General features: G+C 39.0%; 2 protein-coding genes across 2 annotated transcripts; both read right to left on the minus strand.

Annotated features, from left to right (window-relative positions):
• Positions 1 to 4,502: 4,502 nt before the first annotated feature.
• Positions 4,503 to 5,441, minus strand: LOC110309831 (olfactory receptor 4E1). Its single transcript, XM_085828975.1, has one exon. The coding sequence runs from the start codon at positions 5,433 to 5,435 to the stop codon at positions 4,503 to 4,505; it is 933 nt and encodes a 310-aa protein (XP_085685101.1). The 5' UTR covers positions 5,436 to 5,441.
• Positions 5,442 to 22,128: 16,687 nt separating this feature from the next.
• Positions 22,129 to 23,070, minus strand: LOC110309772 (olfactory receptor 4E1). The gene has a single exon (XM_085828976.1). It carries the CDS (start codon positions 23,068 to 23,070, stop codon positions 22,129 to 22,131), a length of 942 nt encoding a protein of 313 aa, XP_085685102.1.
• Positions 23,071 to 25,782: the final 2,712 nt, after the last annotated feature.

Raw genomic sequence — 25,782 nt, forward strand, 5'->3', positions numbered from 1 at the left:
CGCCCCAGCTGCTCAGGTGCTTTTCTGACCGGAAGAGGCTTGTGGCCCTGTGTGGGCCGGATTTCTCTCTCCCCAACCAGAGCAGTCTCAGGTCCCGCGTGATTGGACTGGAGCAGAAGCTGTGTTCCACTCACCAGCAGTCCCAAAATCCTGCGGCGGGGGTCGTGGGTAGCTGGCGGGTGTCAGGCAACCCTGCGCTCCCGCTACCCTGGCGCTGATCCGGCCGGGTGAGGCCTGTGGCCCTACTCAGGCTGGTTTCTGCTTCCCTAACTAATCAGGAGAAACCGTTGGATCCCTTTTGAACTGGAGTTACAGATAGCTGTGAGCCACCATGTAGGTGGTGGGAACTGAATCCAGGTCTTCCACAAGAGTAACAAGTGTTCTTGACAGGGAGAAGAAAGCAGAAAATCTCAGAGAGAGATGCAACCAGGAAAGATTGTTGTCTTTGATGATGAAGGACCAACATCCCTAGAATACAAATGGCCTATAGAAATTGGAAAATGAAACTGAGATTTCAGAAAACATGACACCTGATACTTGTCCAGGGTGGTGTTCATTGAATGTCTGGATAACATTGTGCATTGAATGTCTGGACCATAGTCCATAAGAGCACACACAAAAATTTAGGTAACACTCTCAGTAACATTTTGTAGCCTGTTTGGGAAAAGTCAACCAATAAAATTAGTTAAGAGGGCAACTTAGTTTACAATATCAGAGCCTGATTTTTTGAACTTGCTGATGTATTATAGATTTAATGACACATTTTGAGATGCAGGTCAGAAGTATGTGATGCATTTGGAGGATTTTGCTTATTTTGAAAAGAATTTAGAATCCAATGGATATTAACTGACATTCTGTTATTTGTAGAAATGAAACTCAAATGTATTCTGGAGAATTGGACCCAGACAATATGGGCATAGGTACATCACAGACATATACAGTGCAGAGTGAATAGCCCACGAACTGCAACAAAAAGGCAAGATATGATTGAAGTGATAGGGCAAAGATGTGGTCTATTTAAGCAAACAAGGAACTGTTCACAAAAGTATTAATATATGTAAACTGTTAATCTTTAGTTAATAACAATGTACAAAATATTGTCTATCCCTTAATCTTCTTATATAAACAAAGTCAAAATAAAAGTCTTGTGTGATATAGGGTGATGAAAGACAGTCTGGTTATAACTTCTAAACTTATATTTAAGAATTTAGGGGCTGGTGAGATGGCTCAGCGGTTAAGAGCACTGACTGCTCTTCTAAAGGTCCTGAGTTCAAATCCCAGCAACCACATGGTGGCTCACAACCATCCGTAACAAGATCTGGTGCCCTTTTCTGGTGTGTCTGAAGACAGCTACAGTGTACTTACATATAATAAATAAATAAATATTAAAAAAAAAGAATTTAGGAAAGAATAATTACACCTTACATTGTGTACATTTATATGCATTGATGTTCAGACCCATTGATATCTATTATATAGAAAAAGTCTCTAATACTTTATTTGCAACATTAAAATATTTCTCTATTGCATAGAATGTTATGTCTGAAAGATTCAGTGATTGAAGAAAAGGCAGCTGAGCAAGAGTCAAAGTCTTTTGAGCTATTCAAGGTGTTACAGTCTTGTAAGCAGAGCTCCTGGGAGGTGAGGGCAAAAGGATAATGAATTAAGGGTGAGACTCAGCTATGTAGTGCATTTGAAGAGAGCCAGGACTACAAGAGATATTGTCTCAAAAACAAGTACAAGAAACCAAAAGATTAAAAACAAAACAAAACAAAACCAAAAAACCCCCCAAAAATCAAAATGTTAAGATTATTTTCATTTTATTCTTTATCAAGTAAGTACACACATTCTTATCTTTTGTCAGAGTCTGAAATAATTTCTGTGAAATGGAGAATAGCTGTTTTACTTTATGTCTCTAGAGAGTTGTGAAAATTCACACAATTGCAAACAGTAGTGACCATTCACAGGTGACAACTTTAGTGACTGCTAGGCAACATTGGGTGATGTTGCCTTTTCTATCAGTATGGGTTCCTCTGCTGATTTCTGCATACAGGGGCTCTGTTTGTACTCGTTGGAAATCTATTCTCACATCTATCATTGCCTATAGGAAAAGGACACTTCTTTTTATATGAACTGTATGATTTTAGAATCTGGCTTAGTTATTACACCAGGCAGAAGAACAAATATGCTTTAATGGTATCCAGGGAGTTAGGTTTGGAAAAAGCAAGCATGCTTTGATGAGCTGATGTGTCTATGGGAAATTAACATGCCCTACCTTAAATACACCCCCCGCCCCCTGCACCCTATGCTTGCATAGCCAAAGCTCAGAACAACTGAAATAGATTTTGGAGCTCAAATCACCTACTAATACATTTATAGGCAAAAGGACCATTAAAAGTAGAGATGGTTATTTTGGCCCAGGGATTTATTGGTGGCATCCTCACTGATAGTTGGTGGCTCAGGAGATCCAGGTTGAACTACAGTGTGACTCTGACTGATGGAGTCACAGTGTATGTCTGATTTCCAGTATGTCATGCTCCTTTGTAAACACAGATTCTTATACAGTCCAGGCTAATCTTAAACTCAACAAGTAGTTGAGGCTGACTATGAAGTCCTGATCCTCTTGTCTCTACATCTTAAATGTTGGGATGACAACCATGTGTAGCCATTTTCTCTTTTATAAATATGTAGAGACACAATTCTTTGTTTACCAATTCCATTTGTCACACACCTCTTTGCTGTGGTGCAGGCCACCCCAGAGCAATTCAAGGGGCTGGATATAGACCATGTAGTCAAGATGGTGTTCTCTTTCAGCAGTTGAAGCAACATCAAGTGATTATTAGTAGTTTGGAAATATATGCTTAGTTGGGTTAGTTCTCTACATAATAAATAGACCAATCCAGACACCGTGGCTCATGCCTGTAATTCTAGTGTCTGAAACTTAAAGGCAAGAGGATCAGGAATTTAAGGCCAGACTGAGCTACATGAAAGTTTGGCAACCAGAAGAGTAAGCTGTTCAGTGGTGGCATACACCTTTAACCCCAGAACAGGGGAGGCAAAGGACAGCCTGGTCTTTAGAGCAAGTTTCAGCACAGCCAAAGCTACACAGATAAACCCTATCTTGAACAACTAAAATGAACTAACCAACCAAAACCAACCAACCAACCAACCAACCAACCAACCAACCAACCAACCAACCAACCAATCAACATGCCAACTATCAAACAACCAACAACAATAAGAAAAATCCATTTTAACCTAACAAAACCCACATGTAATTTCTCATTTCTTTGCTTACCCCATTTTGGCATCTTCACACAGTATGGAAAAGAGTCTTAAACTCCTCAAATGAACACAGATTTTTCACTTCTTCAGTGCCCTTCTGCTGCCAGCCTGCCCTGCTATCTAGGCTGTCCCCATAGTGGTTGTCACTTGGAACAAGCAGTCTCCCCACAGAGGTTTTTGTACCTTACATATTCTCAACTTGGAATGTTTGCTGCTTCTGTTTTTCATGGTTGGTTTCTTCTGGTGTTTTATACTTCAGGTATAATGGGGCTTCCTCAAAGAGGGTTTCCTGGACTGCTAAGGGCAGAACATGCTACCCCTGCCTGTCTATGATACTCACTCTGTTCTTTCTTGTTGTATTTATAACTGTATTTAGTTGTTCACACTTTTTTTTTTACTAGACTGCTTCCTCCATGTATGACTGTCTACATATTTTTGTGTTTGTAACCATAAATCTAGTATCTAGCATAAATTTGATGCTCAGGAAGTATTTGTGAAATAAGAAATAAAATGTTCCCCTTTCATTACTCTGATGGCAGATTTGGATGAACTCTCAAGAGGATTAGTGACTTCAGTGGTTCCAAGTTGTTCTTTGTTACTGGTCATATTGAAATATTCTTTGTTTCATTTACCTGCACTTGAGAAGTCATTTAGGGAAACATCGAAATGAGCAATGTATGTGAGAGTGGTCCAGAAATCTGGTTTTGTTTAGATTGCTGGTTAATTGAAAAGCAGGAAGAACAGAATGAGATAATGAATTCAAATTGGTATTTTCTCCCAGTTCTTGGAACAATAGTGTGTTAGTGATCTGCTTTGAAATCCAATCTTGTGATTTTTATTTATTTTTTTGTCAAGTAGGGAAGTGAACCCAGGGTCTTCTATATGCCAAGTACACATTCTGCACTGAGCTACATTCTGGGTCCCCTGAGTTCTGTCTATGATTTTGTAGCAGGGTTAATGTTCAGCATGGTATTTTCTCAGAGTAAGCTTTTGTTTTGTTGTAATTAGATGAACATGTAACTACTGCTGCTGAGATAATTAACTAAGTCCCACTCACTATGATAATGTCTACAATGTGGAAGATGTTACCAGTCACAACATTTACTTTGATTGTTAGATGTAGGACCAGAAGAAAATGTTATAAGTCATATCATCTGGTAAATATAATAGTTGCTGTTTTGGTTTGGATCATCAAGAATCCTAAGGGCTTATCATTTTCACTTTTCTCTTCTCTTAATTAACTTGTTCAAGGCACTCTTCATGTCCTCATTCCTAAGGGTGTAGATTATGGGATTCAGTAGAGGGGTAACAGCAGTGAAAAACACAGACACAACCTTGTCCTCAGGAAGACTGGTGGATGGGCGTGAGTAGATGAAGATACAGTGTCCCAGAAACAGAGTGACTACGGTGAGATGGGCTGCACAGGTGGACAAGGCTTTCCTCTTGCCATCAGAGATCTGTTGCCTCAGACTCACAAGGATAACTGCATAGGACACTACAAGAACCACAAAACATACCACAGAGATCAGCCCACTGTTGGAGACAATGAGAATCTCAATGATGTGGGTGTCAGTGCAAGCCAGTTTGATCACTTGAGGTACATCACAGAAGAAGTTGTCAATCTCATCAGGACCACAGTAGGGCAGCTTGATGGTGAGTGAGGTGAGAGATATGGAATGGATGGTTCCCCCTATCCATAGGGCTGCTGCCAGCATCATACACACCTTCCAGTTCATTATTGTCATATACTGCAAAGGTTTACAAATGGCCACATATCGATCATAGGCCATGACAGTAAGAAGGAAGATCTCTGTGCAGGCAAAGAGGTGCAGGAAGAACATCTGGACCACACAGGCATCAAAGGAGATGAGCTTTTCTTCTGAGAAGGTGTCACTCAGCATCTTAGGGACAGTGACAGTGGAATGGCAGACATCAATAAAGGACAGATTGCTGAGGAAGAAATACATGGGAGTATGGAGCCGGTGGTCGTGTATGATTGTTATGACAATCAGGATGTTACCAACCAGAGTCAGGACATAGAAAATGAGGAATATGAAGAAAACAGCCATTTGTACTAATGGATTTGTAGATAAACCTGTGAGCCGAAATGACATCACTGAAGTTTCGTTGATGAGGACAGCCTTTTCCATTCTTTTAATTCTCTGTCAAAAATTAGATTAAAAGCTTGAAATGAATATAACACTTAACATGTATATCAATCATTTGGTCCCTTAATTTCTTGGTTATTTATGACCTCATTTATATTTATAATTCGTGGATCAAATATCTTGTGTTTATTTCCTGTTCTGTTCCCCTCTCTCTCCACCCTTGGTGCTATGAATTTGATAGCAGCTCAAACGTGAAATGCTCACTTAACCTGTGAAACTACAACCTCTGTTTTGTGTTTCTTAAACAAATTCTATTTCAGCATCTCCACTAGATGTTAAACCCACACCTTGGGAGTAATGCTATAGTGAGCCTTTATTTACTAGGAAATTAAAAATTATGTTAAAGAGGGAGGTGGAGAGCTCAAAGAAGCTATTTCTCCTGTAGTCATGTGTCAGTATTTAGAGTTATGTTATGTGTTTTTGGTTTTTTTTTTTTTTTTTGGAGACAGAATCTCAAAGAGTCCAGACTTGCTATGTAGCTGAGGGTGTCCTTGAAGTTCTGATCCTCCTCTCTCACTTCCTGACTGCTGAGTTTGCTGATGTGTGCCATCTCAACCAGCTCAGACTATGGATTAAGGTTATCCACAGTCTAAATAAGTCCTTTTTCTAAGGTCCATAAACCTGGCCTTTGAATATATTTTCTATTGTTTTCTGATTGTATTTTTCATGAGCCCAAATATCTTCTCCCCTTTTGCCCAGATGCTGGGAGCTTGATGTCCACAACATCAGTATTTGAGGATCACAGCCATTCACTATGCTGCTGGACAGATGGTCATGTGGCTGTGATGTTTGTTGAACAGTTCTTTAGAGAAGGCTGCACAAACCCTAGAAGCCCTAAGATGCAGACAGACTTGTCCTCAACCTGAAGATCAAGGTCCAGGCTTGGCAACACTGACTAGATCATCCCAGCTCTTCAGATTCTCATTCTGTTGCTTGATTTACTGGTCTATGAGTAAATCCAAAGACGTTGTTTTATTCATTTTTTTTAATATTAGCTTTCCTCTGATCCAAATGTCACTGTTACTTTGCAAGATTTTATTTGGCTATCTATCTATCTATCTATCTATCTATCTATCTATCTATCTATCTATCTATCTATCTATCTATCTATCATCTATCTATCTATCTATCTATCTATCTATCTATCTATCTATCTATCTATCTATCTATCTATCATCTATCTATCCATCCTCTAATTCTCTCTCTCTCTCTCTCTCTCTCTCTCTCTCTCTCTCTCTCTCTCTCTCTCTCTCTCTCTCTCTCTCCTGTATCTAACTGTGTGTGTGTGTGTGTTTAGTCCCCCCTTTATCAAATGGCAAAAATGAGGCATATATAGTTGAAACAGTAATTAGGCTCAAGGTTACTCAAAATTGGAGTTTAAGCTGGGTCTAGAGTTCAGGTCTCCTGGTCCTGGGCTTTATCTACTTTACCATTGCTTTGAATTTCTGTGGTGGCCAGCATAATAGGAGAGTCAAGCAGAGGTGTCTTAGTGCTCTCTTTCTTCTCTTAGGTGTCCTGAGTCTGCTTGGGGTTTGCTCTTCAGAGAGCCCACTTCTCAGGGTTGCCCAATCATGCCATCTTTGCACACAGCTTTCCAGTGGTGGCTCACCCAGGGAATCTGTCTCTCTTTGTCCCCCAGAGCCCCTCATCTTGTGCTGTCTGTCTTATAACATTCCTCAGGATCAGACTCTGCTGGACAAACACTTCTTTCCAATACTGCTTAGGGGAAACTCCCTTCTGCTCTCAGAAATTTCTAATATTCCCTGCCATTCACCGTGCCAGACTTATGCAAACAATGGGCACTTTTGCTGTTTATGTCAAAAGAAAGATTAACAGTAGGGGCAAATTGAGGCACTAACCAAATGGCAAACAGGATACTTTTAGACAGGGATCTTTCAATTAACACCTAAAAAAACCAACCAGACTAGTGTCTTGTTACAATTTACAGCAATATCTTAACATAGATATGGATTAATTTTACATCTTATCATTTCTCTCAGAACATACATTTAACATTTTTCTTTGGCACAGAAAACTATTTCAATTATTTAATTAGTGACTTACAGCCACTTTCCTTGTTTAAAAACTGAAGGTTGAAGGGCCAGAGGTTGGTTTTAAATTCATCGTGCGACATTTGGTCTGAAGCAAAGACTTCTGCTTCCTCCTCATTGGACAGTGATTTACACAGTTACCTCACCCTTTCTCCTGTCAGCATTTTTCTTGGACTTCCGTGAGCTCACATGAAAAGATGCTTAGAAAATGCACTGCCCAGTGACATCAAATAACTGAGGTAAAAATATGGGCTAGAGAGATGGTTCAGAGTTAGGAGCACCTGTCACTGTTGCAGATGACCTGGGCTTGGTCCCCAACACCTGTAACTCCAGTTACAGTGTATTTGAGTTCTTTTTCTAACCTCCATGGGTACAGGCACTCACATGGTACTTACATACATGCATGCAATCAAAACATTCATCTGAGTAAGATAAACTAAATAAATCTAAAAGTATATGGTGTGTACATCTTTCAGAAAAATGTATTAGATCATGAATAAGAACAAAATTAAAATATCTATAAATCTCACCTGAGTGCCTTCTGATTCTCTCAGTTCCTCCAAAAATACCTGGGTCTTCTGTCTGGTAGTTTGAGTATAATGAAAATTATCTTCCAGCAGAAGGACGAGTTTTCTTGAAGTTGGATAGTCAGAAAACCTTGTGTACATTGATTTTTTTCCCCCCTTATGGAGAAGGTGAGAAATCCTGAAGTTTCCTGGAGAGTTTGTTCACAGTTGGTCATAAGTCAGAGCAGAGAGGCACTATTCCGAATTTCTGACAAAACCATCCATTTGCATCTATACTTTTGCCCTCTTCTCACTATGCCAATAATACTGCAGTAAGGGTTCCTAGGATGGTGTCCAGCTGACTGAAGTTATGGAACAAGGGCAGTGTATTTTCTGTGTCCTTTCAGACCCAAGGATGAGTACCTGTGAGCAGTCAGTTTCAGAGCTGTAACAGTTTATCAGGGCAATTTAAAAACAAAAGGTCACCGACTTACTCAGAACCCCAGTGTGGCCAAAGGGTCTTGTTGCACACTTTAGGTGCAAGTTTTATCATTAGTTCCAGATGCAACATTCAACTCTTAAACTTTGAAGGGGAATCATAAAGGAAGCAAACAGCTGAAGCTGGCAGCTGTTGCATTGACGGTGTTGCACCTGGATTATCAAGGTTTTATTTCCAAGGTAACATCCAAGCCATGACATCAGCTTGCCAGGTCACTAGTTAGAAAAAGTAAGTTCTGTGGCTGCTGATGTAATCACCTCGATGTCTGTTGCTAAGAGGGTTTAATGAAAATAAAAATAAAAATAGGACTTGAACACCTATCTCTCTGGGGCATATTGCATTAATTAAATTAACTACTAGTACTTAGTGGCCTTATGTGAAGAGCTAATTACTAGGTGATGGCTTTGCATTTTTTTTATTTATATAAGAACACAGATGTGAGAAGGGCACTGGATGTGAGGCTCAGTCAGCTCTCTGATAGTATAAGTTCTTTGTCTGGGTGCAACTGTAAAAGTCCTAGGTGTTTAAATTTTAGGAAGTGTGTCAGGTCTCTGATCCTTATTTTCTTCTCCATAAGGCATTAATAGGGCCAGCAAGATGACTCAGTTGGGTAAGGGTTTGCCATGTGTACTTGGCAACCCATGTTTAGTTCTTGGGACACCCCTAAAGGTGGAAGGAGAGAACCAACTCCTCCAAATTGGAGAATTCTGACATTCACATCTATACTATGTCACAAACACATATCCACACACCATTCATATATATGTATTTATGTACATATATATTCATATATATGAATGACATATATGAATATACATATAAAGTCTCTTTATACATTAAAGAGAAGAAAATGCATAAGTTTTAGAACTGATGAGATATTTCCAAATGATGTGGTGTTAACTGTTATGGATAAAATATATATTTCAAGCAATAAAATGAAACAAAATAAAACCTATTGTCAATATTTTTGCCTCAAATATTTGTTACTTTAGACAATGGCAAGTCTCTTGAATAAATTAGAGTCTATTACCCTGGTTCTCTTTTTGTGTCTTCTTGGCTGTAGCTATTTGACTTTGGTATCTAAATATGCGAGCAAGAATATAAAGTAGAGAGATGAAGATTGCACTAATTAAAAAAAATTAATATGTATTTTTAAAAGATTTATTATATACTTTAGATAAAAATTTACATTAAAGATTAAGTATATATGCTAAAATATGAATTAAATATGAGTTAAATCTAACATGTATACAATAGCTACATACATATTCACATGTGTGCATATATAGATTATTCATATTGAATATAAATTATACATTAAATAAAAACTATATACACTGAATATGATTTATATATGTTAATATATTATATGCTGTAAATGTAAAAAACATGCATTAAAATTAATTATATAGTTTAAATGAACATTATTTATTTAATATGTATATTATATACATCATATATAGTAAATATAAACCATGTACATTAAATATTAATTATATGCTTTAAGTGAAAATTATATACTTTTAATACAACCATATATATTAAAATATGAGTTAAATATAACTTAAATCTAGAAAATATGTGTTACCTTCTATATAATATACATCATTTTGTATGTCCTCAAGGAGAGGGGATTATGGAACAAGCCCAAGGATCTCTAAAACATCAGTTACAAAAAATGAAAAAAGGGGGAGTTTATACTCCTTCACCACAAAATTTTATTTTGAATTTTTTTACCTTGTATGACAAGGAACTCTCTGCTGCTGAGCATCTATGGCATCCTCAACTCAGCATTTTTATGCCCGGGTGAAATGGAAGGATTTGCTTATTGACATATAGCATGGTCCTTATCTGGTATTAATATAGGGAAGAAAGCATGTTTGGGTTTTTCCGTGGGATGCTGAAGGAACATTGTGGCTGCCAGAGCGATTGGTGAGACATGCTGATGCTGGGACAAAGAATGATGCTGTCCATGATTTTGCTGAGTGTCTTGATGATGGTGATGGGGAAGCTGTACTGACCCACCTTTGCTACATCCTTCTGTATGGTCAAGGAGAGAAGTACATGTGATCTCAACTGTTAGGATTCCCTTGGTCTAGAATAAAAAGCATTCCAAATTGGTGAAGTACACTGCTATGGGTCAGGGCCTACCTATTTGTTTTACTAGAAATAGTACCAGTGCTGGATGTGTTTCTGTGGACCCTCAGACTAGGAAGAAGAATGTCTTTAAGACTGTAGTGAAAATCATTAAGATGGGAATGCCTGTATCTCAGACTGGACAAGCTGCCTTGGCTCAGGCTTTTAGAACGTGTGGGACAGAGACTGTGGAACCTGCCTCGGGGAAAAAACAAAAACAAAAACCAATCAAATAGAGAAGTTGTTATACTGACCCTCCTCTTTCCTTTAATGTGACCGGTTATTCAGACTCAATCAAGGATTGGTCTGAAAATCAATCCAAAATTGAACAAAAGGTAATTACAGTGGGCATTTGTAGGGCTGCTTTTTGACATTTTCAGAGACATATTTGGAAATTGGCAGCTGCCTTGTATGATGTTATGTTTGCTGTGGCTAGAAATGGAACAGGTTCTGGGGTTGAGGTAAATGGGACATCCTGCTTTGTTCTACCGAATCTTTTACTAATTAGGAATATTACCTTTGTTATTGGATATGATTATTAATTCAATATTTGTTGTTTTAATTGTCTTTTGTCCAATTGTATTTCTGTACTAATTGATGGTCAGTCTGGAATGGTAGTATATCAACAAAGTTTTATTATGTTTTCTATAAATTTATCTGAACCCTGATATTCTGAAGAAGTCTTACAAATATTGGAAGAATTAGATCATGCTCTGGCAAGGAGCAAATGCATGGTTGGACAGATTATTGATGATGCTGTTGCTCTCATAACTCTCACAGCCAGTGCTACTACTTCTGCATTAGCTTTAGCACAAGAGGTACACACAGCTAGTTTTGTTAATCATCTTGCTGAAAGTGTAACCAATGTCTTGAGCATATAAGAAGATTTGGATAGACAGCTAGAACCAAGAATTGATGCATTATATGATATAGTGCAGATCATGGGAGATGAGGTACAAGGAATGAAAGTCAGAAGCCATTTGGAATGTCATGCTTGATATCTCTGGATCTGTAGAACTCTAAATATATATAATTAGAGTCAGAATAACTGGACCAGAGTAAAAAGGCACCTTTAGGGTATTTGGCATAATACTAATCCCCCCCTTTTTTAGATTAGTCATACATAAGGAGGTTGTAAGTTTAAGAAACACAAAGCCTTTGTCTTTTGATGCTGGTAGCATTGCAAAAGATATTCTGAAAAAGTTACAGGCCATTTTCACTTTATGGTCCTTATTAACATCTCTCTTACTGGATGTAGCAGGACTTGATTTGATGCTCTTTTTTATGGCATGTCTATTACCTGTTCATTTTTTAAATTTTATTTTACAACAATTTTTAAATTAGATATTTTCTTTATTTACATTTCAAATGTTATCCCCTTTCCTAGTTTCCCCTCCGAAAATCCCCTATCCCCTCCTCCACTTCCACTGCTCCCCAACCTACCCACTCCTGCTTCCTGACCCTGGCATTCCCCTATACTGGGGCATAGAACCTTCACAGGACCAAGGGTCTCTCCTCCCATTGGTGACCGACTAGGTCATCCTCTGCTACATATGCAGCTAGAGCCATGAGTCCCACAATGTGTACTTTTTATTTGTTGGTTTAGTCCCTGGGAGCTCTGGGGGTTCTGGCTAGTTCATATTTTTGTTCCTCCTATGGGACTGCAAAACCCTTCAGCTCTTTGGGTACTTTCTCTAGCTCCTTCATGGGGGACCCTGTGCTCTGTCTAATGGATGTCTGTGAGCATCCACTTCTGTATTTGTCAGGCACTGGCAGAGCCTCTCAGGAGACAGCTATATCAGTCTCCTGTCAGCAAACTCTTGTTGGCATTTGCAATAGTGTCTGGGTTTGGTGGTTGTTTATGGGATGGAGTCCCATGTAAGGCAGTCTCTGGATGGTCATTCCTTCAGTCTCTGCTCTGAACTTTGTCTCTGTAACTCCTTCCATGGGTATTTTGTTCCCCCTTTTAAGAAGGATCGAAGTATCCATATTTTGGTCTTCCTTCTTTTTGAGTTTCATGTGTTTTGCAAATTGTATCTTGGGTATTCTGAGCGTCTGGGCTAATATCCACTTATCAGTGAGTGCATATCATGTGTGTTCTTTTGTGATTGGGTTACCTCACTCAGGATGATAACTTACCTGTTCTTTTGAGAGGAATCATCAGAGTTTTTACAGATATCAAGCAGAGTTACATAAGTTCAAGGTACATCTTCCCTAGCAGAAGTTGGTGGTCAATGATGGGTAAGATTGTCTTGAAAATCTTCTCAATGTAAGATAGGCTACAGATACAAGATTATTCACATGCCAATGATGGCTAAGAGTTGTGTTTTCCAATGGCAACCTAAGACAGGCACAAATTTCTGCTCTGTGACTGATAAAGTGCCTCCTATAGATAAAAAAGATGGGTAAGATTCTCTCAGAGGTGGATCAACCTAAGACAGGTCATGAGTGCTGAGATTCATGTATCAATGATGGGTAAGGTCCGTACTCCTAGAAGGGATGCCTAAGACAGGCACAGTCTTTTCTGCACCAATAGCTGAGACAGCTTTTGCTTGTATAGATAAAAAAGGGGGACATGTGGGGAGCACTTCCAGAGTTAACTTTGGCTGACTTCTTGCTTGTGATTAATCATGAATTAGTCTGCCTATATCTGTCTTTGTTTTTAATTAAGACTTGTGTTATATCCTGCTAAGTTCCTCCACTTAAGCATATGTCTTTGAGAGACTGTCCTACCTTGAAGAAAATGGCCTTAGTCAAACATAGGTACTCTGTACCATAAACTTGCCATGTAAGCTTTTGTGGTCATTGTTTATCTTTCTGGAATTGGTCATGCTTTGCTGCTTGCCCTTAAAAGACACTGAGAAAGTAAACTTGCTCACTGGTGTGGTATTAACCAGCAGCCCTCCCATACTCTATCTGCCTTTCCTATAATCATCCTCATTCCCCAAGTCATGGTTCCTGTGTTGACTGACTGGCAGACCCCCATAATATATGAGCATTTGCTCTCATGCATACCTGTGTACCACAAATCTTCTTGGTATACACAGAGTCTAGAAGAGGGTGTCAGATCTCTTGGAACTGGAGTTACAGACAATTCTGTGCTACCATGTGGATGCTGGGAAATAAACCCAGGTCCTCTGCAAGAGTAGCCAGTGCTTTTAACCATTGAATAATCTCTCCAGTCCCTTAAGTTTATTTTATTTTTATTTACTATTAACTTATTTATGATACATACAGATTATATATGCTATGAGGTACCATGTTATGTTTGATATGTGTATATTTTATGTAATGTACATTTTACCTCCTCCTCAAATATTTACCATTTCCTTATGATAAAGGATTCAAAATGTTGTGTCCTAGCAATTAAGAAATGTGTGGCTTGGGCCCAGGAGTCATTTCTCCTGTGCTATGCCTACTGAAGGCAGACGAAGGTCAGGGTCATCTCTCCTGTGCTCATGTCCTCAGGGCTGACTTGCCTGCCTTTCCCCCTGCAACTAGGGCCAGTTCTACTCTGTTGCCCAGGCATGGTGCAGGGCCTGTTCTCTGGAGTGCTGTAGTTGGCAAGGGCCAGCAAAGAGATTATTCTTGAATGTTCTTTTATGTGTGTATATCTTATTTGACTTTGATCTAGAGAAATAGTGTTTTTGTGAAAGAGTTTGGTATAGATCCTCCTGTTCTAATTTTAGGCAACAGTTTCAGAGGTATGGTGCTCTTCTTTAAAGTTTAGGTAGAATTCAGCAATAAATGCATCTGGGCCAACAACCAAAGAGCAAGCATTGGCTGGACCTAGGCCTCATGCACATATGTGGCAGATATGCAGCTTGGTATTCATGTGGGTCTCCCAACAAGTAGAGGGAGGATCTATATTTTGTTGCCAGTCTGTGGATCCCATTCCCCTAACTGGACCACCTTGTCTGGTCTCAGTAGGAGAGGATGTGCCTAATCCTGCAGTGACTTGATATAACAGGGCAGGATGATACACAAGGGGAGAGGCCTACCTCATCTCAGAGGAGAAGGGGAGAGGGGAATGGGAGGACATACAATTTGAGGGGGGACTGGGAGGAGAGAGGGGCCTGATATTGGGATATAAAGTAAATAAATAAATTAACTAATGAAAACATGCATCTGAACAATTTTTTTCTGTTATGAGGTTTTACTTTATTCATTATGATTTGCTTATCCTTGAGAAATCCATAGATGTATACAATGAAGTATGATTACAGAGTTCCATACTTCCTCCTCCAATTTCCCTTGTATCTCTCAACATGTCCTTCCAACCTTTGTTTGCTTGTTTGTTTCTTTTCTTTCTCTCTTTTTTCTCTTCCTTCCTTCCTTTCTTCCTTCCTTCCTTCCTTCCTTCCTTCCTTCCTTCCTTCCTTCCTCCCTCCCTCCCTTCCTTCCTTTCCTTTCCTTTCCTTTCCTTTCCTTTCCTTTCCTTTCCCTCCCTCCCTCCTTCCCTCTCTTCCTCCCTCCTTCCTTCCTCCCTTTCTTTTGAGAAGCCACTAGTTTCAATTATAAGGTCTACATATAAGGCCATGGATGTAGACCATCCACTATAGGATGGAAAACCCACTAGTAGCCTTACCCATGATTTTCCCTCTCCCAGAAGGTATGAATGTTTAAGAACTCCTAGGTAAGGGTCTAGATCTGAAGAGTACCTTGCCTTGTCTATTGCAAGATTTTGGTTGGCTTGATCTTATGCACATATCTGTAATTTCTTTGCATGTATGAGAACAATAGACATGTCATGGGTAGAAAAGAGTATTTCACATCATCTCTCCCCATCCTCCAGCTCTTCTGAGATGTTTCCTGGATGTCTGCATGAAGGGATTTGATAATCCTGTCCTATATAAGATTGAACACTTAATTTCTTGATCTCTGTACTTTGACCAGTTATACATTTTTGCATTAACCTCTGCTTAGTACAATAAGAGGCCTATCTAACCCATGTGTAGAGCAGGCTAGCTCTATGGGTATAGCCAATAATATTTAGAAGGCAATTTGGCACTATGATTATTTTTTAATTTAGTTTTTTAATTAGGTATTTTCTTCATTTACATTTCAAATGCTATCCCAAAAGTCCTCCCCACACTCCCCCACTCCCCTATCCACCCACTCCCACTTCTTGGCCCTGGTGTTCCCCTGTACTGAGGCATATAAAGTTTGCAAGAACAAGGGACCTCTTTTCCCAATGATGGCTGACTAGGCCATCTTCTACTACATATGCAGTTAGAGACACGAGCTCCGGGGGTACTGGTCAGTTCATATTGTTGTTCCACCTATAGGGTTGCAGACCCCTTTAGCTCCTTGGGTACTTTCTCTAGCTCCTCCATTGGGGGCCCTGTGTTCCATCCAATAGCTGACTGTGAGCATCCACTTCTATGTTTGCCAGGCACCGGCATAGCCTCACAAGAGACAGCTATATCAGGGTCCTTTCAGCAAAATCTTGCTGGTGTATGCAATGGTGCCAGAGTTTGGAGGCTAATTATGGGATGGATCCCCGGGTATGGCAGTCTCTAGATGGTCCATCCTTTCTTCTCAGCTCAGCACTATGATTATTGAGCAAAGCAACAAGAGCAGGTTTCCCTCTATAGCTCATGATCTACCCAGTTATGAGCCATTTGTCTACCAGGGTTATAGTACCATAACTGAAATTCTTTCCTACAGAATAGACATCTAGTCAAACCAGAAATTTATTACTTATCCCAAAATAGTAATAACATTATTACACCAAGTGATGCATCTTTCTTGGAGGGTCAATATTGTAACATGCAAAATCCAGCACTGGATAAAACCACTGATATTTTTTCTCTCCCACCATCCTGCATTATTTATTAAAGCACTGTAAAAGCTATTCAGTAAGGAATAAGTCTTTTCATCATTTTGAGATTAATTTCTCTATCTCCTAGACATTATGTATAGTATTTTCAGCAATAGCAACTTATCATTTAGTTATGGAATGTAACCAAGGGCAATGCCAGTTTATTAGTGTTTGTTTTGAGACCTTTCTCCTCAAGGAACATAGGAAGATATCTCAGGCCTTGCACGGTTATAGTTGAACTCTTTTTCAACTCTGTTGTACTTTGAAATTATCTTATTAACTAGTAAGTTTTGATAAAGTTTCTTTGTCATAAATCCTCAGATTTGGCTAATCCATCCACTACCTCTTCCTCATCGCCCTGTTCCCAACCCCCAATTAATTCTTTAACCCCAGGTATACCCTCACTTCTTTCATGTCACATGTGCTCCACAATTCCTTTGATTATATTTTAAAGATAGGTTGTGAGATAGTAGACTTCAGTATAGCTTTTCACATGACTGCTCTTTGTGGTAGCTCTCTCTGCTAACCCCTGATTACCCCATGTTTCTTCATGTTTGTCTTAATTAATGTTCTACTGCTGTGGTGAGACACCATCACCTGGGCCATGACAACTCTTATAAAGGAAAACATTTAATTGGGGTATGCTTACAGTTCCAGAGGCTTAGTCCAGTGTCATCATGGCAGTGAGCAGAGTGGCATGCTCACTGAGCAGACCTTGTCATGGAGAAGTAGTTGAGAGTTCTATATCTGAATCTACAGGTAGCAGGAAGGGAGATAGCCTGGCTTGGGTTTTTGAAACCTCATAGCCCATCCCCATTGACACATTTCTTCCAACAAGGCTACATCTCTAATCCCTCCCAAGTAGTGGCACTCCCTGATGACTAAGCATTCAAACATATGAGCCAATGGGGGCCATTTTTATTCAAACTACCACAATGTTTAAAAGCTGTTTCACCCCCAGAATTCTATTCTCCCCTCTTTTACCCTACAATTTATGATATCCTCTCTGTTAATGTATCTTCCCCCTCAAAGGTCAATTTCTGGTTTTCACTTCTGTTCCACATATACAAAACAAAAGGTTTAAAACTAAGAGCTTCATATAAGAGAGAATGTGAGACATTTTTTTCTTATGAGGTCTGATTTGCTCACTTTGTATAATTGTATACCATCCATTTACCAACAAGAGTCATTATTTCATTTTTCTTTACAGCTGACTAATACTGAACTATTTCTGTCTATATACATCAATCTCTCTATCTCTATCTATCTATCTATCTATCTATCTATCTATCTATCTATCTATCTATCTATCTATGTAATCTTATTTTTCTTACCCATCCAGTTGGTGAATATCTATCTATCTATCTATCTATCTATCTATCTATCTATCTATCTATCTATCAATCTTATTTTTCTTATCCATCTAATTGTTGATGAACATCTATTTTGCTTCCATTTTTTTTTAGCTATTGTGAGTTCAGCCTTGAAGAATATGAATATGTAAGTAAGCATTCCTATAGTAGGATATAAACTCCTTTGAGTATGTGTATAAGAGTTGTACAGAAGGGTCATATGTAAATTCTATTTCTGGATATTTTAAAAGGATTTATTTATTTTTATGTGAATGGATCATTGCCTATGTGGATGTATGTGTACCTTAAGTGCTTGCTGCTTGTAGAGGCCAGAAGAGGTTGTTGGATCCCTTTGAACCGGAGTTACAGATAGTTGTGAGCTACCATGTAGGAGCAGGGAACTGAATCAGGTCTTTCAAAAGAGTAACAAGTGCTCTTGACAGGTAGAAGAAAGCATATCTCAGAGGAAGATGCTGTTGATACTACTGAGTGAGAACAAGAACTACATCCCAAATAAAAGCCTATTAAGTGAGCTTTATTTACCATGCATAGCACTGACTTTCCAAAGTGGGATTAAAGAGTGTAGTGTGGGCTAACTTTTCAGGCCTCCATTTTTAGGGGAAAAATGTATAAACTGGGGATTTTGTAAAATAAGTATTTTGAAAGCAAATTTTATAGAAGCAGATGGCAAATTAGATTATTTGATAGATCATCTTGGCAGGACATCTCAAGTTTCCTTTACAGAAGACCTTATCTTACTAGGGTAGACTACATATGGGTCAAGCTCCAGTTCAGAATTAGAACATCTCAGGACTCCTTGGCAGAATACCATCTTATCAGGGTGAAGAATCCAGGGTCAAGCTTATCCTAAGATGAAATCAGAATGCTCTATCAGTGCAACCAGGAAGTATAAATGATTCACAAGGTCTGCTTTAAAGATGAAGGGACCAATATCCCTAGAATGCAAATGGTCTCTAAAAATTGGAAAAGGAAACTGAGCTTTCAGAAACCATGTCATCCTCCTGAAACCTGGTGCTACTCTAGAGTTGTGCTTGTTGAATGTCTGGGTCATATTGTGCATTGAATGTCTGGACCACAGAACTGTGATGCAATGTTTATGGCATTTAAAGCAGTAGGATAGAGTAGTTGATTATAGCACCAATACAAACATTAGTGCCAGTCCTACCCCAAGAGAACATACATCATTGTTGGGTAATATTCCCAGTAATATTTTAAAATTTATTTAGAAAGTATTGTGTAATTTAGTTGATGAAAGACAGTCTGGATATAACTTCTAAACTTATATTTAAGAATTTAGGAAAGAATAATTACACCTTACATTGTGTACATTTATATGCATTGATGTTCAGACCCATTGATATCTATTATATAGAAAAAAGTCTCTAATATCTTATTTGTTCATTTACTTAATGGCAATATTAAAATATTTCTCTATTGTATAGAATGTTGTGTCTGAAAGATTCAGTGGTTGAAGAAAAATCAGCAATTAGAGTCATGGTCTTTTGAGTTATTCAAGGTGTTACAGGTTTGTAAGCAAAACAACATGGTTGGTGAGGGCAAGGGGATAATGAACTAAAAGTTAGCCTCAGCTATATAGTGCATTTGAAGAGAGCCTGGACTACAGCAGATCCCATGTCAAAAAACCAAACTCCCCTAAACCAAACAAAAATTTAAGATATTTTAATTTTGTCATTGCATAGCTATACACATTTTTATCTTTTGTCAGAGTCTTAAATAATTTCTGTGAAATGGAGAATAGCTGTTTTACTTTATGTCTCTAGAAAGTTGTGAAGATTCATACAATTGCAAACAGTAGTGACCATTCGCAGGTGACAACTTTAGTGACTGCTAGGCAACATTGGGTGATGTTGCCTTTTCTATCAACAGCATGTGATTCTCTGCTGATTCCTGCATAAAGAGGCTCTGTTTGTGCTCCTTGGAAGTCTAGTCTCACATTTGTCATTGCCTATAGGAAAAGGACATTTGTTTTATATGAACCTTATGATTTTAGAACTTGGATCATTTTTCGTACCAGGCAGAAGAATAAATGTGGTTTAATGTTATTCAGGGAGTTAGGTTTGGGGAAAGCAAGCATGGTATTAATGAGCTGATGTGTCTGTGGGAAATTAATATGTCCTACCTTAAAAGCACTCCTTCCAGCCCCTACCAATGCCTGCAAAACCAAATCTTGGAACAACTGAAATAGCTTTTGAAGCTCAAATCACCTACTAATACATTTATAGGCAAAGAATCATTAAAAGTAGAGATGGTTATTTTGGCCCAGGGATTTATTGATGGCATCCTTAGTGATAGTTGGTGGCTCAGGAGATCCAGGTTGAACTACAGTGTGACTCTGACTGATGGAGTCACAGTGTATGTCTGATTTCCAGTATGTCATGCTCCTTTGTAAACACAGATTCTTATATAGTCCAGGCTAACCTTAAACTCAACAAGTAGCTCAGGCTGACTGTGAAGTCATGATCATTTTGCCTCTACATTTTAAATGCTGGGGTGATGACTGATGCCACCATGTCAGGCCACTTTCTTCTTGTATATGTATACATATATGTGTACATGTATGTGTACGTGTACATGTGTATGTGTATGTATATGTATTTGTATATGTATATGTGACATAATTCTTTGCCAATTCTATTTGTCACATGTCTCTTTGCTGTGGTGCAGACCACCCCAAAACAAATAAAGGCGCTGGATATAGACCATGTACTCATGTTGGTGTTCTCCTCCAGCACTTGAAACATCATCAAGTGACTATTAGTAGTTTAGTAGTAATGCTTAGTTGGGTTAGTTCTTTACATAATAAATAGACCAATCAAGCCCTGGTGGCCCATGACTGTAACTCTAGTGTCTGGGACTTAAAGAAAAGGGGATCAGGAGTTTAAGATCAGGCTGAGCTACTTGAAAGCCTATTTCCAAAACAACACCATGAAGTTTACTTTACCTAACAAAAACCAAAAACCAAACATCATTTCTCTGCTTATCCCATTCTGGCATCTTTTATTTTATGAAAAGACTCTAAACTCTTTGAGTGAATACAGAAAGATATATGTATATATATATTTAACTTCTACAATGCCCCTTTCCTACCAGCCTGCCCTCCTATCTGGGCTAAAAACCACAGTGGTTGTTACTTCTCAGAACAAGTCATCTCTCCTAAGAGAGGTTTTGCACCTGCCATTTCCTCTGCCTTGACTGTTTTCTGTTTCTGTTTTTCATGGCTGGTTCCCTTTCCATGTTTCACACCTCAGCTAAAATGGGACTTTCTCAAGGAGGTTTCTCTGGACTGCTCAATGTAGTATCCACCTCCCCTGCATGGTCATGTTGCTCACTCTATTCCCCAACAGGATTTTGCTGCATCTATAACCCCATTTAGTTGTTCACATTGTGCTTCTTCTTTGTACTCCACTGCACACTCCATGTAGGACTGTCTATTTGTTGCATTTGTAACTACAAATCTACTGTCCAGCACAAATTTGATGCTCAGGAAGTATTTGTGAAATGAGAAATATGTCCCCCTTTCATTACTCTGATGGCAGATTTGGATGAACTCTCAAGAGGATTAGTGACTTTAGTGGTTCAGAACCTTTCTTTGTCAGTAGTTAAACTCAAATGTCCTTTGATTCATTTACTCACTTTTGGTATGTCATCTAGGCACATGTCAGAATGAATAATGTAAGTGAGGTGACAACTGAAAAGCAGGAGATAATGAATTCGGGTTGGTATTTTCTCCCAGCTCTTGGAGCAATGATGGGCTGATGGATTTGATTGAAATCCAAACCCAATTTTGTGACTCTTTTTTTTTTTTCGTGCCAGAGAGAGAGAGAGAGAGAGAGAGAGAGAGAGAGAGAGAGAGAGAGAGAGAGAGAGAGAGAAAAGAAAGAGTGTGTGTTTGAAGTAGTTTGAAGCAGGAAATGCAACCTGGGCCTCTTATATACCAAGTACATATTCTGCACTGAGCTACATTCTGGGCCACTGAGTCCTATCTTTATGATCTTGTAGCAGGCTAACTTTCAGCATGGTATTTGCTCAGAGTGAGTTTTTGCTTCTTTGTAGTTAGATGAGCATGGAACTACTGCTGTAGATCAAGGTCAGTACGTGATTAGTCCCTATGACAATGTTTAGAATATGGAAAATGTTACTAGTTACAGCAGTTACTTTGATTGCTACATACAGTATCAGAATAAAATGTTGTCATATCATCTGTTAAATACAATATAGTTGCTTCTTTGATTTAGATTACCAAGAATCCTAAGCACTTATCATTTTCACTTTTCTTTTCCCTCTTTTCTCCTGATTAACTTCTTCAAGGCACTCTTCATGTCCTCATTCCTAAAGGTGTAGATCATGGGGTTCAGCAGAGGGGTTATGGCCGTGAAAAATGCAGATACAATCTTGTCCTCTGGAAGGCTGATGGCTGGGCGTGAGTAGATGAAGATACAGTGTCCCAGAAACAGAGTGACTACAGTGAGATGGGCTGCACAGGTGGACAAGGCTTTCCTCTTGCCGTCAGAGATCTGTTGCCTCAGACTCACAAGGATGACTGCATAGGACACTACAATAATCACAAAACATACCATAGAGATCATCCCACTGTTGGAGACAACGAGAATCTCAGTGATACGGGTGTCAGTGCAAGCCAGTTCGATCACCTGAGGTACATCACAGAAGAAGCTGTCAAGCTCATTCGGACCACAGTAAGGCAGCTTGATGGTGAGTGAGGTGAAAGATATGGAGTGTATGGTCCCTGCTGTCCACATGGCCACTCCTAGCACCATACACACCTTCCAGTTCATTATTGTCATATACCTCAAAGGTTTACAAATGGCCACATAGCGATCATAGGCCATGACAGTAAGAAGGAAGATCTCTGTGCAGGCAAAGAGATGCAGGAAAAATATCTGGACCACACAGTCATTAAAGGAAATGAGCTTTTCTTCTGAGAAGGTGTCACTTAGCATCTTAGGGACAGTGACAGTGGAATGGCAGACATCAATAAAGGACAGATTGCTGAGGAAGAAATACATGGGAGTATGGAGCCGGTGGTCGTGTATGATTGTTATGACAATCAGGATGTTACCAACCAGTGTCAGGACGTAAAAAATGAGGAATATGAAAAAAATAGCCATCTGTACTTTCGGATTTGTAGATAAACCTGTGAGCCGAAATGACATCACTGAAGTTTGGTTGATGAGGACAGCCTTTTCCATTCTTTTAGTTCTTTGTCAAAAATTTAAGGAAAAAACATGAAACAAATGTAACACTTAACATGTACATCAATCATTTGGTCCCTTAATTTTTTTTGGTCGTTTACGATGTCACCTACATCTAGAAAATATGAGACAAGTATCTAGTTTATTTCCTGTTCTCCTCTTCCTTCCCTCTTCCCTTGATGCTGGGGATTTGATAGAAGCTCACACAAATTAAGCGCTTCTTTTGTCTCTGAGCTACAGCTCCTGTCTTGCTTGTGTTTCCTAAAAAAAAGAAAAGAAAAAAAGAAAAAGAAATGCTCTGTAGGAGCCAAAAGAGTCAAGGACACCACTAAAAAAAAAAAAAAAAAAAAGCCTACAAAATCAACTAATCTGGGCGTGTAGGGGCTCACAGAGACTAAACTGACAACTAAGGATTTTGCTAGGAGCTGACCTAGATCCTTCACACTTGTTACAGTTTGTGTAGCTTGGTCTTCTTGTGGGACTCCTAACTTTGGAAGCAGGAACTGTTTGTCACTCTGTTGTCTGTGTTCAAACCCTTTTCTCCTACTGGGTTGCCTTTTCCAGACTTAATAGTAGAGGTGCCTAGTCTTTCTGCAACTTGATATGTTAGGGCTGGTTGAGATCCACGAGAGGCCCTTTTCTGAAGAGAAAAGGAATGGATGAGAGGGAAGGGGGTGGGGTGGTACTTGGAAGAAAGGAGTGAAGGGAAACTGTGGTCATTATATAAAACAATCTAAATAAACAAATAAATAAAAATAAATAAATAAAACATAAGACTGCCACCATGAGCCCTCCAGTAGATTTAGACTTAGAAAGAGTATTTCTGTAGGAATATAATGACTATTTCCAAAACTATGTGTGTGATATTCTCTTGGGTGTCTGTACATAATACCTTCTCTTAACTCTAAAGTATGTAGTCAGATGCTTCAAAATATTAGATTATAACAGAAAAGCAGCAAAGAAGCAAGGACTACGATTAATGCTCTTCAAATTCAAAATAAATAGTGTCTTCTTGTGAGATAGTTAGGTGTAATGCAGACATAGTTGCAAATGAAACAATTTTCCAAATTATTTTAGCTCCCATTTAACAATAATAAGGACCAATCCTCAAAGATTAAATCATAGGCTTTCCTCCATAGTGTAGCAAATATAACTTGGGGCTTTATGACATCTACTCTGAAGCCAAAGAAACATACATTAAGGGGAAGTCAGAAGAAATCTGTATGTACAGTGGGTGTTGGGGGAACCAACAGAGACCTCCTCAGGACTGAGAGGCCAATTGCAGCAACTGTTGGGGGAACTGCTAGCAGACAGCCCTCAGCTGTTACACTGCTTTGATAAGTGTCTTATCTATACACCTTAGAAGGCAGCTCCAGTTCAGCCATTGGTAGGCTAAAGAGAGTTTGTCATTCCCCAAGTCAGGATAACTGTAATAGACCATCTTGGCTTTAGCCTTCTCACTGACCTGAGTGGAGCCACTGAGACCACAGAGGAGGACAACTCTTCCCTTCACTCAGCTAAGCTTCCTTCTTCCAAGGGGGGTGGTTCCTATAGTGCTCCTAATAAACAAACATTCTTCACTCTCAAAAAAAAAATCTTGGAACATCTTCCCTAGATGTTAAACCCACACTTTGGAAATAATGCTGTAGTGAGCCTTGATTTACTAGGAAATTAAAAATCACCTTGAAGAGGAAGGTGGAAAGCTCAAAGAAGGTGGAGATGCATCAGTGTTTAGTTTATATTTTTTGTTTTTTTCTGGAGACAAGAATCTCAAATAACCCAGACTTGCTATATAGTTGAGGGTGTCCTTGAACTCCTGATCCTGCTGCCTCCTTTCCCACCTGCTGAGTTTGCTGGTGTGTGCCATTGCAACCAGCTCAGATTATGGATTAAGATTATCCATGCTCTAAATAGGTCCTTTGTTTAAGGTCCATAAACTTGGCCTTTAAATATAGTCTCTATTGTTTTCTCATTGATTGTACTTTCCACTAGCCCACATCTCTTCTCTCCTGGTGGCTTTGCCCAGGTGTTGGGAACTTGACATTCACAATGTCAGCATTTGAGGACCACAGCCATTCACCATGCTGCTGGACAGCTGGTCATGTGGCTGTGATGTTTGTTGAGAAGTTCCTTAGAGAAGGCTGCACAAACCCTAGGAGCCCTAAGATGCAGACAGGTTTGTCCTCAACCTGGAGGTCAAGGTTCAGGCTTAGCAATATCTGTGTGTTAACTAGATCATCCCAGCTCTTCAGATTCTCATTCTGTTGTTTGATTTACAGGTCTGTGAGTAAATCCAAAGAAGCTGTTTATTTATTCATTTTAAAAATTTTTTAAATTTAATTTAAATTTTTAAAATTTTTAAAAATGAGCTTTCCTCTGATCAAAAGTAGTATCACTACTACTTTAAAAGATTTTATTTACTGATTTATTATCTATGTACTATCTATCTATCCATCTATCCATGCAATTATGTATAGATGTATCTGATGCACATATATATATATGTTTCATGTGCATGGATGTTTTGCCTGCATATGTCAATGTGCACCATGAGTGCCTGGTGCCCATGGAAGTCAGAAGTGGGCATCAGATTATTCTGTGGAGTTTCAGATGTTTATAAGCTTCCATATAGGTGCTATCAAGAGAACCTGGGGCCTCTACAAGAGCAGTCAGTGCTCTTAATTGCTGAGGCCTCTCTCCACTACCACT

Source organism: Mus caroli, unplaced genomic scaffold, assembly GCF_978045245.1.
Source record: "Mus caroli unplaced genomic scaffold, Mus_caroli_1 scaffold_12, whole genome shotgun sequence".
In the NCBI taxonomy this organism is placed as follows: domain Eukaryota; kingdom Metazoa; phylum Chordata; class Mammalia; order Rodentia; family Muridae; genus Mus; species Mus caroli.

Bases quoted from the DNA above. Each gene is read 5' to 3' on its own strand.
- LOC110309831 (XM_085828975.1), bottom strand. From the start codon at position 5,435: ATGGAAAAGGCTGTCCTCATCAACGAAACTTCAGTGATGTCATTTCGG.
- LOC110309772 (XM_085828976.1), bottom strand. From the start codon at position 23,070: ATGGAAAAGGCTGTCCTCATCAACCAAACTTCAGTGATGTCATTTCGG.